Below are 19,027 nucleotides of genomic sequence, written 5' to 3' on the forward strand. Positions count from 1 at the left end.
CACAATTTCAAAAATCAGGCACGTGCACCTTTGTGATAAAATGGCTAAAAATGATGAATCTATTGGTCTTTGTTCTTAAAATGAGAACTAAGAATAGAAATCCTTACTCATATTTTAAAAAAATATTTTGTACCAATGGCTTAAAATAAGATCACATAATCAAAGTAACTATCATGAAAGTAGCTTTACCTGGTCTCGAGTGAACAGCAGCATGGCAATCATAGTGAACAGTAACAAGTGCAGGGCTAAAAGCAGCATAACACTGTTCAAAAAGAAAGTAAAATGTAACGTAGTTTTAATCTTTATCTCCCTAACAGCATAAAATTATGGCATTTGTATTCCTCATTGTGTCCGTTTCCTAAGCAGCCCTGGTAATAGTTTTATATGGATTACTGTTTTGTAATTCCTATTGCAAATGTACAATATCTTTGTGTAGTCATAGGAAATCCTTCAACGGCCAAATGACCCTGCATTTGCAAGCTCAAAAATCCTGCACCGACCACAAAATTAAAATATTCAACGCTCAGTTTCACACTGTTAAGTAAAAGTTCAGGAATGACAAATATTTCAACGCACTCATGAAAATGTCATAATTTAACACTTCATAGCATGACAGTGATGTTGCATAAATGATCACTGCAAACCAACATCGATCTAAAAAGTGACATTCTGCCATGTTTGCATGCTCTCTCAGCCAGGTGAGCTTTTCCTGGAGTGTAAAAAGTTTCAAGCGTACATAGCCTGATTATCAGCTTAGTTTATGTTATAATAAACCACGAGAAAACTGTATGCTTAAAAGCTGCTTAAGGTTTTACCTTGTGATTTGTGGTATTGTTTGTCGGAGGCATTTAAACGCCTTTTTCATCATTGATGAGTTCTGAAGGAGGAAGAATGGCCGTAAAATTCTTCTAACTCTTATTCCCTTCAATAAAAAGGAAAAGCAACTATTTTCAGCACAATCAGAACACAGGAGCCCTCTTATTTTAACTTGGTGTAATTCAAATACCTTGATAATAGACATTGCAGCATCACAGAACAGAGCAGGCTAAAAATTTGCAAAGTGTCTTAAAGCTAAAAAAGTATAAACTTAACTAAAATGATTTAAGACAAACCCAGCTGAAATCATATCCAATGCACTGTCTAGAGCTATCTACTGATATTTACTATGTAACCCCTTCAGTCTGTTGCAAGGAATAAAAAAAAAATGGACATGCGCTGCATGTTTTAGACAATGGGGCAATACAGTCAGCTGGCCTCAAGGAGGTGAAATGAGGAGCAGTCATCCCAGGGAAACCATTACAAGAGAAACAGAGTATAGAGTTTGTAACAGATTCCTATTACAAGCTACCTGCAGCATAAGGGCCTGGCATAGAAAACGTTAACATGGGATTGGGTACAGTGCCGCCCAAAGTATGATGTAAAGGAGCACATGACCTGAGCCTAGCAGGCAGATTTGCAAAGGACAGAGACGTGTGCAGAGGTAAGCGTGGAACAGCTCCTAACTTAGACTTTATACATATATAATTTAGTTAATAAATACTTACTGTTAAACTATACAAGATTCAGAACTGCTTCATGAGACCCACCAAACTACACACATCATCTTACAACACTATCATTTGCTTGATGGATGCTAACTGCATCAAATGCAACACTTTCAGCCCACCACAAAACCCATTCCCAAATTAAGGATAAGAACAGTAGTAAAAATCTGGGATAATGCGATATTGCATGATTTCACTATATCATTGAAATATACTGATGTGCAATGAGGATTCAGGTTATGTAGCTCGAACAATATCTGCATTATCCTGCACTAGTCTCACCAAGCTAATTAAGCTGTAAACAAAACAATGTGTCTGATTACTTACCTCCTCACAAAGCAAGGATAGAGACACAGTCCAATCCACAATGGAAGCAGCAAGTACAAGAGTATAGGCAATCAGCCATTTTGACTTTTGGAATTCTTCCCATCCTATTAAATAGCTCTGTATAAAAATGCAGTGTTTATGAATGAATATCAAGAGGTCAACTCATTTCAAGGCTTGAAGAGCTGGTTAATATATCATGCATGAGAGGAGTGACCTGCAAAACACAGACACTGGGAGGGAGTAGTTCAGAGAACCACCCAAAAAAATAAAATAAATAAAAGAATTCTCACACTTGAAATATTGCTGGAAAAAAAAGTGTGACATGTTGCCACAGCTTTCCATCTTGTATTCGTCAGGACAAACAAGAATGCCAAACTTCAAACAATCACAACCACTATCAGAGAAAAGGATGCTGATTTGTTGACTTGTCAACTAACTGGCTGTAATGTGTGTCTTTTCAGCAATATTCAATCTACACGCCACATTCATCATCATAGTACTTTAGATGAAGCAGAGTTAAGGTGACAAACTCAAAACATCCACAACTAAGTTACTGTCAACAAACCTATTTGGTGCCAAATGCATGGCATAACATTAGATCCAATGCCAGATGAAAAGTTAATGCAAGTATGTACAAAGCACACCCACTAGATTATACTGGCCTCCTGCAAAACGAAGTACCATCAGGACATATATACTGTGCAATTACACTGCAGTGCAGCAGAAAGGTGCATTGCACAGCAGGAGTTAGGAGTCACACCTGGAACAAAAATTACATTAGAAGAATGCTAGGTGAGTATGCACATTATTTGAACCTAAATATTGGATTATAGATAAATGTGATCTTGAGATAAATACTGTCTACCATTACTTTTTATTCATTCTTGGGATGTGGGCTTCACTGGCTGGGTCAGCATTTATTGCTCATCCCTAATTGCCCTTGAAAAGGTGGTAGTGAGCTGCCTTCTTGAACAGCTGCAGTCCATGTGGTGTCGATACATCCACAATGCTGTTAAGAAGGAAGTTCCAGGATTTTGACCCAGCAACGGAGAAGGAAGGTGATATATTTCCAAGCCAGGATGGAGATGGACTTGGAAGGGAACTTCCAGGTGGTGGTGCTCCCATCTATCTGCTGCCCTTGTCCTTCTAGGTGGTAGTGGTCGTGGGTATGGAAGGTGCTGTCTAAAGGAACCTTGGTGAACTCCTGCAGTGCATCTTGTAGATGGTATACACATGCTGCTACTGTGAGTCAGTGGTGCAGGGAGTGAATGTTTGTGGATTTGGTGCCAATTAAGTGGGCTGCTTTATCCTGGACGGTGTGAAGTTTGCGTGTTGTGGCGGCTGCACTCATCCAGGCAAGTGGGGAATATTCCATCACACCCCTGACTTGTGCCTTGGTAGATAGTGGACAGGCTCTGGGGAGTCACGAGGTGAGTTACTCATTGCACGATTCCTAGCTTCTGACCTGCGCTTGTAGTCACAGTATTTATGTGGCTAGTCCAGTTCAGTTTCTGGTCAATGGTAACCCCCCAGGATGTGGATAGTGGAGGATTCAGTGATGGTAATGCCATTGAACATCAAAGGGCAGATGGTTAGATACTCTCTTGTTGGAGATGGTAATTGCCTGGCACTTCTGTGGTGCAACTATGTTACTTGCCACTTGTCAGCCCAAGTCTAGATATTGTCCAGGTCTTGCTGCATTTGGACATGGACTACTTCAGTATCTGAGGCAGTGCAAATGATGCTGAACATTATCACTGATGATTGCACAATCCCCACTTCTGACCTTATGATGGAAGGGAGGTTACTGATGAAGCAGCTGAAGATGGTTGGGCCTAAGGCACGACCCTGAGGGACTCCTGCAGTGATATCCTGGTGCTGAGATGACTGACCAACAACGACACCCATCTTCCTTTGTGCTAGGTATGACCCCAACCAGGGAGTTTTCCCTGATTCCCACTGACTCCAGTTTTGCTAGGACTTCTTGATGCCACACTCAATCAAATGTGGCCTTGATGTCAAGCGCAGTCACTATCACCTCAACTCAGGGTTTCAGCTCTTCTGCCCATGTTTGAACCAAGCTGTAATGAAGTCAGGAGTGGAGTGACCCTGGCAGAACCCAAACTGTGCATCAGTGAGCAGGTTATTGTTAAGCAAGTGCCGCTTGATAGCACTGTTGATGACCCCTTCCATTACCTTACTGAAGTTTGGCCGGGTTGGATTTGTCCTGCTTTGTGTGTACAGGACATATATAGGATGTTCCCCCTTTCCCCCCCAACATAGCCAGGTAGATGCCAGTGCTGTAGATGTACTGGAACAGCTTGGCTAAGTTGTGGCAAGTTCTGAAGCACAAGTCTTCAGTACTATTGCCAGAACATTGTCAGAGCCCAGAGCCTTTGCAGTATCCAGTGCCTTCAGCCGTTTCTTGATATCACATGGGGTGAATTGAATTGGCTAAAGATGGGCATCTGTGATTCTGGGGACCTCCTGAGGAGGCCGAGATGGATCATCCACTCAGCACTCCTGGCTGAACATTGTATAAATGCTTCAGCCTTATCTTTTGCACTGGTGTACTCGGCTCCCCCATCATCGAGGATGGGGATATTTTTGGAGCCTCCTCCTCCAGTGAGTTGTTTAGCCACTATTCATGACTGGACGTGGTAGGACTGTAGAGCTTAGATCTGATTGGTTGTGGGATCACTTAGCTCTGTCTATCACTGGCTGCTTATGCTGTGTTATAGCTTCACCAGGTTGACAACTCATTTTTAGGTATGCCTGGTGTTGCTCCTGGCATGCCCTCCTGCACCCTTCATTGAACCAGCGTTCATCCCCTGGCTTAATGGTAATAGTAGAGTGGGGATATGCAGACAATGAGGAGTTTACAGGTTGTGGTCAAGTACAATTCTGCTGCTGCTGATGGCCCACAGCACCTCATGGATGCCCAATCTTGAGTTGCTAGATCCGTTTGGCATCTATCCCAATTAGCACAGTGGTAGTGCCAAACAACTGCACAGGACAAGTTTGCTGTACTTTTGAACACTGCAAATTTGGTCAGTGTGTCACCGTGCATTACTAAACTGCACGAGGTCCATGTTGCAACTGACAGTGCGAGTAAAATTCTCACCTGGGTCTTCCAGTCAGTGGCAGTGCAGGAGCACGCAGTGCTGACTGTGTTCAAAGCTGCAGCCTTACCTTAATTCGCGATGGAGCCTTTGGAACATCCCATGGCTGCAGTGTGGATCCACTGGTGACGTGAAAGGTGAGCCCTCATCACAAGGTGCAATTCTATGATGCCACACTCCATGTCACCTCATTAGCTAAAGACATGCCCCTCGAGGTCTGCCTTCAGCTCAAGGTCAATGTTTTTCAATGCATTTGTCATCTATTTTTTTTCAATTCTACGTTCTTCTTCCTCATCCACAGTCAAACCCCGCTCCGAGGCTCTTCACCCCTCCTTACCTGCCTCACCCACCCACCCCCAACCCCAACCACCGCCCCCCCCCAGGCTCTTCACCCCTTCTTACCTGCCTCACCCCCCACACCCCCCTTTCCCCAACCCCTGCACTCCAGCACTGTTTAAACTTCCCACCGCCCCCAAATCTCTGCTCGGCCCCTCTCCTTCCTCAGCCTGGCTCACCACCCAGAATTCCCAGTTTCTTAATCCGGCCAATGTCGGTGGAGAGCCGGGGTGGTAGGGAAGCAGAGCCGGTGGCGCTGGAGTGCTTTGACATCGATTTAAAAGGGCTGCAATCCCAAGTCTTGGGAACAACTTCAAGTAAATCAGGGTTTAAAAAAAAAAAAAATAGGGCAAGTGCCGTGAAAATTATCCAAGTTTCCATGCTCTCAGGTCCCATCAGTGGAAATGCCCCTAGAACCATTTCTGGAAAGCTGGGAATTTCAGGCAAAGGTGCAAGGGGTCTCCTTCAAACTTCTCACAAGTAGCCCTCACCAGCAGCAAACACCACAGCCTAAAACTTAACAGTGAATGCTAACAGCACAATATAAATGCTAGTTGAAGCTTCAATTGCGAATCCTGTGTTACCTTTCAGTGCTTTGGAATAGCATTTTTAGATATCGGTTACAAACACTAAATTCCAACAGCATCCTTCTGTTCATGAAAAGTAAAGTTCAACACCAAGTTAAAATCTAGATTAGAGTTTTTCGTTAAATATTTAACAAAAAAAAACTTGCAAGACAACTGAATCCATAGACGTTACTGTCCCCCAAAAAAAAAAGCCATGATAGTTCAGGATTCGGTGAGCATATGGGCAACAGGTAAAGAAAAAACTTACCTTTATCACTACATCAACAATAAAGAAGAGAAGACAAGTTGCTTCAATGCCTTCAGTCAATCCACAAGGAGGCTCCCAAAGTACATGGCGGAATCGGGGGTCAGATGTAACACTCAAAGATGAAGGTTTTTCAAAAAAGGCCAAGGCCAAAATCACAAATATAGCCGTGTTCAAAACCCTAAGAAAAGAAACATAAGAATGGCACAAACAAAAAAAACCTGCAGCGAGACAAAGCAGTAATTCAGCCTCTTGCCAACATAGAGATAAAAACAAAAAGCTACTGCGGATGCTGGAAATCCAAAACAAAAACAGAATTACCTGGAAAAACTCAGCAGGTCTGGCAGCATCGGTGGAGAAGAAAAGAGTCGACGTTTCGAGTCCACATGACCCTTCATCAGAACTGAAGTATAGTTAGGAGAGGGGTGAAATATAAGCTGGTTTAAGGTGGGGGGGCGGGGGCAGAGAAGTTGAGGGTGGGGTGGTTGTAGGGACAAGCAAGCAGTGATAGGAGCAGATAATCAAAAGATGTCGCAGACAAAAGGATCAAAGAGGTGTTGAAGGTGGTGATATTATCTAAGAAAATATGCTAATTAAGAATGGATGGCAGGACACTCAAGGTACAGCTCTAGTGGGGGTGGGGTGGAAAGACTGACAAGGTATTAGTTGTAGATTTAAAAATAATGGAAATAGGTGGGAAAAGAAAAATCTATATAAATTATTGAAAAAAGGGAAGGGGAAGAAACGGGGTGGGGATGGGGGGAGGGGGAGTTTAAGATCTAAAGTTGTTGAATTCAATATTCAGCCCGGAAGGCTGTAAAGTGCCTAGTCGGAAGATGAGGTGCTATTCCTCCAGTTTGCGTTGGGCTTCACTGGAACAATGCAGCAAGCCAAGGACAGACATGTGGGCAAGAGAGCAGGGTAGAGTGTTAAAATAGCAAGCGACAGGGAGGTTTGGGTCTTTCTTGCGGACAGACCGCAGGTGTTCTGCAAAGCGGTCGCCCAGTTTGCGTTTGGTCTCTCCAATGCAGAGGAGACCGCATTGGGAGCAACGAATGCAGTAGACTAAGTTAGGGGAAATGCAAGTGAAATGCTGCTTCACTTGAAAGGAGTGTTTGGGCCCTTGGACGGTGAGGAAAGAGGAAGTGAAGGGGCAGGTGTTGCATCTTCTGCGTGGGCATGGGGAGGTGCCATAGGTGGGGGTTGAGGAGTAGGGGGTGATGGAGGAGTGGACCAGGGTGTCCCGGAGGGAACAATCCCTACAGAATGCTGCCAGGGGGGGGTGAAGGGAAGATGTGTTTGGTGGTGGCATCATGCTGGAGTTGGCGGAAATGGCGGATGATGATCCTTTGAATGCGGAGGCTGGTGGGGTGATAAGTAAGGACAAGGGGGACCCTATCATATTTCTGGGAGGGAGGAGAAGGCTTGAGGGCGGATGCGCGGGAGATGGGCCGGACACGGTTGAGGGCCCTGTCAACCACCGTGGGTGGAAAACCTCGGTTAAGGAAGAAGGAGGACATGTCAGAGGAACTGTTTTTGAAGGTAGCGTCATCAGAACAGATGCGACGGAGGCGAAGGAACTGAGAGAATAGGATGGAGTCCTTACAGGAAGCGGGGTGTGAGGAGCTGTAGTCGAGGTAGCTGTGGGAGTCGGTAGGCTTGTAATGGATATTGATGGACAGTCTATCATCAGAAATTGAGACAGAGAGGTCAAGGAAGGGAAGAGAAGTGTCAGAGATGGACCATGTGAAAATGATGGAGGGGTGGAGATTGGAAGCAAAATTAATAAATTTTTCCAGGTCCCGACGAGAGCATGAAGCAGCACCGAAGTAATCATCGATGTACCGGAGAAAGAGTTGTGGGAGGGGGCCAGAGTAGGACTGGAACAAGGAATGTTCCACGTACCCCATAAAGAGACAGGCATAGCTGGGGCCCATGCGGGTACCCATAGCCACACCTTTTATTTGGAGGAAGTGAGAGGAGTTAAAGGAGAAATTGTTCAGTGTGAGAACAAGTTCAGCCAGACGGAGGAGAGTAGTGGTGGATGGGGATTGTTCGGGCCTCTGTTCGAGGAAGAAGCTAAGGGCCCTCAGACCATCCTGGTGGGGGATGGAGGTGTAGAGGGATTGGATATCCATGGTGAAGAGGAAGCGGTTGGGGCTAGGGAACTGGAAATTGTTGATGTGACGTAAGGTGTCAGAGGAATCACAGATGTAGGTGGGAAGGGTCTTGGCAAGGGGAGAGAGAAGGGAGTCAAGATAACGAGAAATGAGTTCCGTGGGGCAGGAACAGGCTGACACGATCGGTCTGCCGGGACAGTTCTGTTTGTGGATTTTGGGTAGGAGGTAGAAGCGGGCCGTCCGAGGTTGGGCGACTATCAGGTTGGAAGCTGTGGGAGGAAGATTTCCAGAGGAGATGAGGTCAGTGACAGTCCTGGAAACAATGGCTTGATGTTCCGTGGTGGGGTCATGGTCCAGGGAGAGGTAGGAGTAAGTGTCTGCGAGTTGACGCTCAGCCTCCGCGAGGTAGAGGTCAGTGCGCCAGACAACAACAGCACCACCCTTGTCAGCGGGTTTGATGACAATGTTGGGGTTGGACCTGAGAGAACGGAGTGCAGCAAGTTCAGATTAGAATGGGTGAGAGGAGCAGAGAAATTGAGACAGCTAATGGACTTCCACGTTGGAGAGACCAAACGCAAACTGGGCGACCACTTTGCAGAACACCTGCGGTCTGTCCACAAGAAAGACCCAAACCTCCCTGTCGCTTGCCATTTTAACACTCCACCCTGCTCTCTTGCCCACATGTCTGTCCTTGGCTTGCTGCATTGTTCCAGTGAAGCCCAACGCAAACTGGAGGAACAGCACCTCATCTTCCGACTAGGCACTTTACAGCCTTCTGGGCTGAATATTGAATTCAACAACTTTAGATCTTAAACTCCCCCTCCCCCCATCCCCGCCCCGTTTCTTCCCCTTCCCTTTTTTTTTCAATAATTTATATAGATTTTTCTTTTCCCACCTATTTCCATTATTTTTAAATCTACAACTAATACCTTGTCAGTCTTTCCACCCCACCCCCACTAGAGCTGTACCTTGAGTGTCCTGCCATCCATTCTTAATTAGCACTTTTCTTAGATAATATCACCACCTTCAACACCTCTTTGATCTTTTTGTCTGCGACATCTTTTGATTATCTGCTCCTATCACTGCTTGCTTGTCCCTACAACCACCCCACCCTCAACTTCTCTGCCCCCGCCCCCCACCTTAAACCAGCTTATATTTCACCCCTCTCCTAACTATACTTCAGTTCTGTTGAAGGGTCATGTGGACTCGAAACGTCAACTCTTTTCTTCTCCACCGATGCTGCCAGACCTGCTGAGTTTTTCCAGGTAATTCTGTTTTTCTCTTGCCAACATGCTCATGAGGTAAAAAGCAAAAAATCCAGGCGACCTTAAATTGCATAGGTCCATTTCGACAACCTTTGCATCTTCAAAGTCTCAAGTGTTTACCAAGCAATTACTTTCACGTTGTCAGCAGATTGAGATTGTGCTCCTTGTGCCTAAATCTAAATTATCTATTACACAGTACAGAAGTGGACCCAGCACTGTTCTCCGAGGTATATCACTTCCAACTTTTCTCCAATTCATGCAATACACATTTGCCCAAACTATTTACATCCAAATACCTTCTTGATCCATGTTGCTCTATTTCCTTCTATACCCATGAGACAGACACCTCAGCAAACACCTTAATATTTACATAAACTGCATTCTCTTCATTTTCCCAAGGTAGTGAAACTAAAGCATAAACAGCGAAATTAATACATAAACTATACTATCCAATAGGTCATCAGAAAGATTAAATCACAGCAAGTTCACAAAACGTGCAAAAAAAAAAAATTCAGCTTTGTCAAGAGTTCAAATGGTTAAAGAAAGAGATTCTATAGTATTGGTCTTACCATCGACAAGCCTCCGAGTAGTACCATCGGTAAAGTTGTAGGGACCGGGAATCTACTCGATGATTTATGGTACGATACTGCAAGCAAAGGCCAAGTCAGACAGAACAAATTCAGTGACTGTGGCTGCAGCTTTCAAGTCAGCTTATTAAAACAAATCAAAAAAGGTACTCGAACAATTCATGTCAGATTTTTTTTTTTTAAAAAGAGGATAAGAAAAGTTAGTTAAAATGGAAGAATCAATATCTCAAAATGAATGGGGGCCCCCGAAGAAAATCAAAGTAATTATATGGGAAGACAGTCACGAAAATTTTACTAAAATATGTTCAGGCTAGTAAAAATAGAAGTATAACAACTTGGTTTTATAATCAAAAAACATTTATTAAACAAATGCAAAAATGTATGTAACAACGCAGTAATGCATGATCAGCAATCTACACTATTCCCTACTTGGAAATAGGCTTAAATATCTCGGTGGTGTAAGCTGCTCCCCAAAGTGCACTAACCTGGTTCACAGTGGAAATTGAAGGTGTGCAGGACAGGGGCAATGTGTGCAAAATGGGAGGGAAAACCAACTTGCAGACATTAGACAGCACAAAGAACAAAGTGGCAGATGAGGATTGACAGAATTTGATCGCAGCCTTTGACCTTTCTCTATTCAGCATCCCAAATGACCACAAATGTGCAACCTGGGTAGTTTGTTGCGCATTGAGGAATTATCCTCTGCAATCTGAAATCTTCTCATTTGGTTACAGCACTAGGTTTTATATACAAAATCACTGAGCATTTATTTTTCCTGACCAACTGAATTTGAAGACACTTGGTTGTATCCCTTGCCAAATATGCTTTGAACATAATAATTGAAGTTGCCATCAATTGCCCCTGCAAGCTTCAGCTCACCAACTGGGTTTGAAGGAACGGTTTTAAGAATTGCACAGACTACACAAGTTACTTATGTCAAGTGTCAATGAGTCAATGGGTAGCACTCCGCCAGAAACCCATTTAAGCTGACCTGAATAAGGGAGTGCTGAGATATATAGAATTTACAGCACAGAAACAGTCCATTTGGTCCAACAGGTCCATATGAGCCAGTGGAGATGCTGCCTTTCTGACAAGGCATTTAACAAAGGCACTATTTCAGAAGGAGTTTCCTCCATGCCCTGGCCAACAATTTTGTTTCAACCAACATCACGAAAACCATTTCTGCTGCTTAACCTTGCAAATTAGTGGATTTATCTACAAGATGTTCCAAACTATTAATATTAATCCGTTAGTTGGAAAACATTTGGGACAACAAAAGGATGAAAGGTATTGCCAAAGGGGAGGGAGAGCGAGAGAGTGCTTGCTTTCTCTCATGCTTTAACATTGCTTGCTGTGTCTCCTGCCACTCCCCACCCGTATTAAGCTGACACAGAAATTTCATGCATCACTCATTCCTGCAAAACAAGTTATGGTGCAATGTACAGATATTTAAAAGCATTACTGATGGCCATATTTTCCTTTTATAAAAAAATCCTGCAGCAAACAGTAAATGATTAGTTACTTAAGTAAACATTTATGTGGTCATATGGACTCGAAACATTAGCTCTGTTTCTCTCTCCACAGACGCTGCCAGACCTGAGTTTTTCCAGCATTTTTTGTTTTCATATCACTTCATGCACACTGCTTACACACTGAGATTGAATAACCGCAACAGGCAAGTTTTGGATTTATAATCAAACTTTTGGATTAATAATCAAACTGTCATTTTCCCTGCTACAATACAAACATTTGCTGATTTGGGTAAAAAGGTTAAAGCAAAATGTTTATAAACTCTAACAGAATCTCCACTGCCCATGCAAACTCAATAGCTAAAATTAAATGGCAAATCCCTGAACCTGCAGCAACAGGATTTAACTTTAAGGCAATGATAAAAAATGAGTTCTCTCAAGTTGGCGCTAGTATGATTAACAGGCAAAATGTGGTATCTATTTAAACTAAACCATCATTCAGGTTTCTTGTAACTTGCCTCTGGAGATTTCACAACTGGTTAAGTGAAAGATACACATTTTACATTCAGAGTCGAGTTATGGTGCACAAGATTCAAGAATTTCCTTAGTACAATCAAGTTTATCACATGCCAAATAAGTCATCAGATAAACTTGATTTCTTGAATTTTTCATACAACCAACAGATTTTTTTGTAGAACCATTAATTCACACAGTGAAACATGCAAAGAAACATGCAATTTTTTTTTAAAAAGTGAAAACATACCTGTATTGCATCTTCAATAAACACAGCAGCTTGCTGAATATACAAATCATCTGTCAATTTAAAAAAATGCTGTCTTTCAGTGTATTAACTCAGTTACAAAACTTGAAATTGATCTCTATTTTATACTACTAATCGTATTAATTTATCTGGGTCTCAAAATCTTGGAAAATAAACTCAGACATTTTATTGTTCTTAAAAAAAGAACAAATGCATGTATGCATTCAACTGCAAGAAAAATCCACAATGTTAACTAATTTAGGAGTCAAGTCTAATAGGCCATTTTCATATTTAGAACCAATAGATCTTAGACAGAACAGCCATTTCCCCAAATCAGATATCGCTTTATATGAAATTTAACAGCAATTGCTATCATAAAAAGAGCTACATTTCAGTGTTGTGGGAAAGGCTGGGTGTGGGACTAAGCCGAATATATCAAGGAGCTAGCACAGGCACTCTAGGTCAGAGTGTTTTTCTGTGCCAAAACACTGAGGAATGACAGTTTCCTGCCTGATAATTAATGTTCCCTCTCATGTAACCACAATAGTTTGGACAAACAAGTTTCTTTAAGAGCAATTTTACCACTTTTGCAATTGAAACAAAAATTGCTAACACATGAACATTAGTCCTTTCCTGACAGATCAAACATGACATTTCCAACATACAACAGAGATAACATGCAAAGTAGCTCGTTATTCCCAAAGAGATTTGGATTGTCTATGCAAAAGGCAACCCTACAGAGTTTACACACTGAGCAGCTTCAAAGTCAAAACCTTACTGCAATTACCAAGCAATTAGAATAGCAAAGTACTTCAGTGCACCTATACAATATCACCTAATGCCCTCTTTCCCATTCAACCACCAGATGTCCGGACACACGGAGGCCCACTCATCCTGCTCGGCAGTTTTCAAACCAAATGGAGCAATCAATTTAAATAAAAATACAACTCGCTCAATATGGAGTGCACTCAAGAGAGCTGCTTCTTTTCAATCCCCCAACTGTACATATTCATTCATGGGCAGTGAGTTTCACTGGCAAGGCAAGCATTTATGGCTCAGAGCCAATTGTGCTAGAGAGGGTGGTAGTGACCACCTTCTTGAATTACTGCAATCCATGTGGTGCAGATACTACTTTGCTGATAGGTGGTGGGGGGGTGGTTCCAGGATTTTTGACCCAGCAATGATAAACAGGGAAATAGTTTCAAATCAGGGTGGATGGGACTTGGGAAGGGAACATGCAGGTGGTGTTCCCATGCACCTGCTGCCCTTTTCGACAGTAAAGGTCACAGCTCTGGAGGTGCGGTCAAAGAATTGAATTGTCACAGTGCATTTAGAAAATGGTACACATTGTAGCCATCGTGCAGGGTGATTGACAGGATGCCAATTAAACAGGCTGCTTTGTCCTGGATGATGGAGCTGCTCGAGTGTTGTTGGAACTGTACTCTTTCGAGCAAGTGGAGAATATTCTATCGCTCTGCTGAATTCTGCCTTGGGGACTCGAGGCAAGTTACTCACCTCAAAATACATAGCCTTAGACCAGCTCTTGTACCCATTGTATTTATATAGCTAGTCCAGTTATGTTTCTAGCCAAAGATGTTCCCAAGATGCCAATGATGAGGTTTCAATGATAATAATTTCTTTCAATGCCAAGGGAAGATAGCTAGACTCTCCTGTGGAGATCACCAAGCCTGAACGTTGTCCAGACCTTGGTGCATGTACTGCTTCATTACCTGAGGAATTACAAATAGAACTGAACATTGCAAATATCCCCACTTCTGACTGTATGATGGAAGGACAGATATTGATCAAGCAGCTGAAGATGGTTGGGGAGGAACAGCTAAGAGGGACATTAATATTCTGGGGCCAAGTTGAGTGGCGTCCAACAACCATAACCATCTTACTTTGCCTCAGTTATGACAGCAGGCAGTGTAGAAACATCTGACAATTCCCATTATCATTTCGGCGAGGGCTGGTTGGGGCTGTCTGCCCCCCCCCCCCCTGTCCCAGTGCCTCGTCTCCCTCCCTCCCCTGTCCCTGGGTTTTACCCCCTTGCTCCCTGTACCTAGCTGAGTAGTGCAGCTGCTGCTGCTGTTGTTGCGGCTGCGGCTGCTGCTGTTGTTGCGGCTGCGGCTGCGGCTGCTGCTGTTGTTGCGGCTGCGGCTGCTGCTGCTCCGGGGTCCCGAGGAATCCGACCTGCGACTCTCCCCGCTTCCTAAGTTGTGCCAGGATGAGCTTCGGCGCCCGAGGAGTGGGTCAGTCTCCATCAAAACGGAATTTGCGCTGTTGAAAGACAAACAGAATTCTCTTACTCCCGAGAGGATCGTCAACTAAAAACCACAACTAACTCAACTAACTCTTTCCTTAAAAAAAAAACTAATTCCACTTTCTGACCGAAAGTTTACAAGGAAATAAAAGAAAACAAGTTCACTACCTTTTCTTTCACGCCCTCTTCGGAATTTCGTAATCAGCTCGAATTTCCGACGTTAAGACTTGCGAAAAGTTAACACCAAACTTCTCCGGCTCTCGGCTTCCAGCATTTTAACCCGCACAGCCCGACCCGCTGCCAGTGCGCATGCGTGCCTGCTGCAGGCATGCTGGGAATTGGCGTTCTTCGTGCCTTCCTCGCTCTGCACGGGGACGCGCGCGTCGACCGGCTTGGACTACAACTCCCAGCGGCCCCTGCGCCCTTTCCCTCCCCCAAGCGGTGGGAAGGGGGTAAGGCAAACCATCACCTGTTTCCAGGTAAATGCACACTTGCCAAAAACCAATTGGCAGCACATTGTACAGCCTGGAATTGTGTTGCAACGCAGACTGGGCTCACATAGAACGTGTCTCCTATTGGCAAGATGACCCCTCAAAATTGGACGGAAAACGAGAGAAATGGACCAAATGTTTGCAAGAAATTGAGTACATATGGGCTGGATTGCAAATTTTCTTCTCGGTTCATGGCTTCTGCTGTATTCTCTGTGTATTGGGTCTCATAGTAAATCGATAAATTATAACAAAAAACTCAGCTAACCAAAGTTTAAATAGGTCACAAACAATAAACTCCAAAATTTATGGTCTTATCGGGGAGAAGGCAGGAGAATGGGGTTGGAGAAACTTATCAGCCATGATTGAATGACAGAGCATACTCGATGGGCCGAATGGCCTAATTTCTGCTCCCATGTCTTATGGTCTAAATTTATGAAGGAAACTTAAGCAAATCAAACCAATCACGTTGCTGCTCAATGTCTACGACTCATTGCAGCCCCTCCAAAGTCAGCATAGTTCCCTGAATCCAGATAAAAATACTGCATTGTAGGCGGCCCGCCCAAACAAACTAATGAGCAATATCAGACACCACACCCATAGTTTTAATTCCCTTTAAAGAAATGTAGTGATTCATGTATTAAAAACAAAATACTGCAGATGCTGGAGATCTGAAATAACAATAGAAAGTGCTGGAAAAACTCAGGAGGTACGGTAGCATCTATGGAGAGAGAAACATAGCTAAGGTTTCGAGTCCAGTATGAACCTTCTTCCGAGTTTTTCCAGCCGTGATTCAATCTTGAGGTTGGCATTGAAGACTGCGAAGGCTGACATTTACTGTGATCATTTTCATCATGAGCCTTTAACTCTATTGCAGTCAGGTTCAAGACTTTTAAAGCCTGTATAGTTTTCGGAATGGTTAAGAGAGCCATTTGATGACATTTTGAAGAAATTTAGGTTTAAAAATAAGGCGGAGTTGGAGTCAGCGGAGTTATGTCCCAAACCAGAAGATTAACACCTGTCCTCACAAGGATAAAGAAACTCCAACTGTTGGAAAGCTGAATTAAAAGTGGAATACCCTGAAAGTGCACAGAACAGCCATCGGTATTTGTAAAGGGTGAATCCAGGTCATCGTGTTGGGTATGAAAAGTGATCTAAACCCAAAGTGTACTGCTAATGCTTGTTCCCTTGACAATTGCTCACAGGCCAATTGTGTATTTCCAACAGTTCCATATCTTCTTGCCTTTAAGTAATATTTTTGTTGTTGATGGAGGAAAAGACTTTGATTTATATAAGTGCCTGCTTACATCTGTCATGAGGTTATGTCCCTATATTTTTAAAATATGATTTAAATTTTCAACTGACTGGAAAGGCTGCAATTTGAAATGAGACAAATAGCTAAAGTAACTAAAGTAGTTGACAGAGGAATGTCTATGGATGCAGTTTATGTGAACTTCCAGAAGGCATTTGATAATCTTCCACATAGGCACTGTTAACTAACGTTGAAGTTCATGCAACTGAAGGCACGTTATTGACCTGGTTATGAGAATAGTCAGTCAGTGGAAAGTTGCGTTGGGGCAATAGTTACGTACTCGACTTTGAAGGAAGTGACTTGTAATTTCCCACAAGGTACATTGCTGATGCTTCAATTATTCACTATATTTATGAATATCTTAGATAACATGCTGTTATTTATGTGCAAATAATACAGCGACTTTAGACAAGGGGTATTTGCTTGGTTAAGTACAAAAGTTGCTACCAGAGATGTGCCAATCCACCGTACCTTCACAAAACAGCGTTTCAGTGCCTGCTTTACAGTTGATGCAAACTAAATTCATCACAGAAAGTTAAGTAGTCATTTCAACTCCATGTACCTTTTTAACAATAGTTAATTACAGCCAATCAACCTCTCTGGCACTGAAAATTAACAGTTACAAACATGGAGTCTCTATTATTCAGCTACTGTTGATTTGAAATATGGAAAATTGCTCATTTAAATTTTTAGAAAACTTTTCCTTTGTCTCTTTTTCTTCTCTCTTCTTTAATCCAATCTTTCTTTCCCTCTACTTATTTTCCTTTTTGTACCTGATTTGACATTGAATTTGCTCACTTTAATTACACTCCTCTTTCAGTACTCTTTCACAATCCTTCGAGCTGATTGATTTAGCAGATTCACGGTTACTTACCCTATTCACTGGGGAACCAGATGCCCTGTTTCCCTCGTAGTGATGCTATCACTTCACACTCTCAGCAACTTTCCACGCAAAAAAAAAATCAAACCTAAATGTCCAAAGGCAAATCAATGCTGTTCGATGCCCTGCTACAGCAAAATCTGGGTCATTATATAATCAAGGTTTAGTTCATCCCTGGAAAGCGGGTATCAACAGGGTTCTACTGTACATTAAATCTGAATAAAATATCCCAATGTTTAACTTTAGAAAAAAATCTTTTCCACATGGGTGTTGCTTGTTCACTTTTCCTCATCAAAGGTAATTTAGAAAGAGAAAAGATTAACCTAGTGGATTCTTTCTCTGAATAAGGAAATGTTTCACAATCATTGTACCGTCCTCTAAGAGGAAGTTGAGACTGTCACATAATGTAATCTGTTTTGGTTACTAGTTGTAAGCCAATGAGGAAAAGAAATACAAAACACTTTTGTAAATTACATGAAAAAATAAAAAGTTGTGCGTATAAAAATTCAGTATGATTTTTAAGGAAAAAATTAATATTTTCAATTTTAAACCCATGTTTACATTTCTTGTACCAAGAGGATGAGTGGTAATGTGTTCCTGCCATCTGTCAGTGTTGCCGTGGAACAGGCCATTATGATCTGCTTGAATAGCCTGAGATGCCTTCTCCAACTTTCACTTCCTCTCTTTAAGATGAGTAATTTGTCTGAGGGGAAGAATATGGTGCAGCTGGGATTAACTAAAAGTATCCTACCATTCCATAATGACATTAAAAAATTATACATTTTTTCACATTGGTTTATCTGACAGGAGGTAGCTGTTACACAAAGTTGCTATTTTCACATCAATATTCAACCTTTTTCCATTCGTATAAGGCATGCTAAACTGTTATTTTCACAGTGCACTGAAATGAAGGATTTAAGCAGATCAGTTAAGACAAAAAGCAAACTCATCTAAATAACAGAGCTGCGTTTATTCTTCAGAATGAGGGGCATCAAATCGGGTTGTTATTACACCTAAATTATATAATCATCTCACACATTTATCAAACCAATGGAATGGCAAGAAGACAATCAGAATCAGATTCAATCATTTCGCCACCAAAATGGCATTTATTTCTGCCGCTTACAATTTATACTGCAGTGTGCCTCCGATGACATTCCATAAAGAAATGGAACATTTACATAGTCAGTCTAAGCAATACTGCTGAATTTAAACAAAATTATCTTTGGATTTCCCATCCTGAGTGAATGCATCCAGTGAGTAGCTGAGGCATTAATTAGTTTCCCTTTTACATATAATTTTCAACTGAATTATTACAATTCACTTTCACGGTGAAAATTGTTTCTGTTTCTTTATTATTTGGTCATTCAAACATAAAACAAAGGGCACAAACATTTTCCTATTTGTATTAAGGATTGAATCATAGAATCATACAGCACGAATGGAGGCTATTCTGGCCATCATGCCTGTACCAGCTCTCTGAAAGAGCTGCCAATTAGCCCCAGTACCTTAATCTTTCCTTATAGCCCTGTAAATGCTTCATCTGCAAGCAGAGGCCCACTTGTAAAGTTTCAAATGAACAATAACATTTTTTGGAGCCAGGAAATAAACAAATTCACAATTTTCATTCTATTAAAATACTGCTGTGATTAGCAGTCAACTGAGATTCAAACAATGACATAATGATGGCCTTTTATAACAAAATGGAGGGTCCTTTTCACTT

General features: G+C 42.3%; 1 protein-coding gene across 1 annotated transcript in view; it reads right to left on the reverse strand.

Annotated features, from left to right (window-relative positions):
- The window catches only part of tpcn2 (two pore segment channel 2), a 61,279-nt gene extending 46,647 nt beyond the window's left edge, over positions 1-14,632 (reverse strand). The window contains exons 1-7 of the mRNA XM_078549497.1: positions 14,424-14,632; positions 12,365-12,414; positions 10,115-10,191; positions 6,164-6,341; positions 1,872-1,988; positions 816-922; positions 190-262 (exon numbers count right to left, since the gene is read on the reverse strand). Coding sequence (XP_078405623.1) covers positions 190-262; positions 816-922; positions 1,872-1,988; positions 6,164-6,341; positions 10,115-10,191; positions 12,365-12,414; positions 14,424-14,625 — 804 coding nt within the window. The 5' untranslated portion in view covers positions 14,626-14,632. The remainder of the gene's footprint in view (positions 1-189; positions 263-815; positions 923-1,871; positions 1,989-6,163; positions 6,342-10,114; positions 10,192-12,364; positions 12,415-14,423) is intronic.
- Between the last annotated feature and the right edge of the window lie 4,395 nt (positions 14,633-19,027).

Source organism: Cetorhinus maximus, chromosome 9, assembly GCF_964194155.1.
Source record: "Cetorhinus maximus chromosome 9, sCetMax3.hap1.1, whole genome shotgun sequence".
NCBI lineage: Eukaryota > Metazoa > Chordata > Chondrichthyes > Lamniformes > Cetorhinidae > Cetorhinus > Cetorhinus maximus.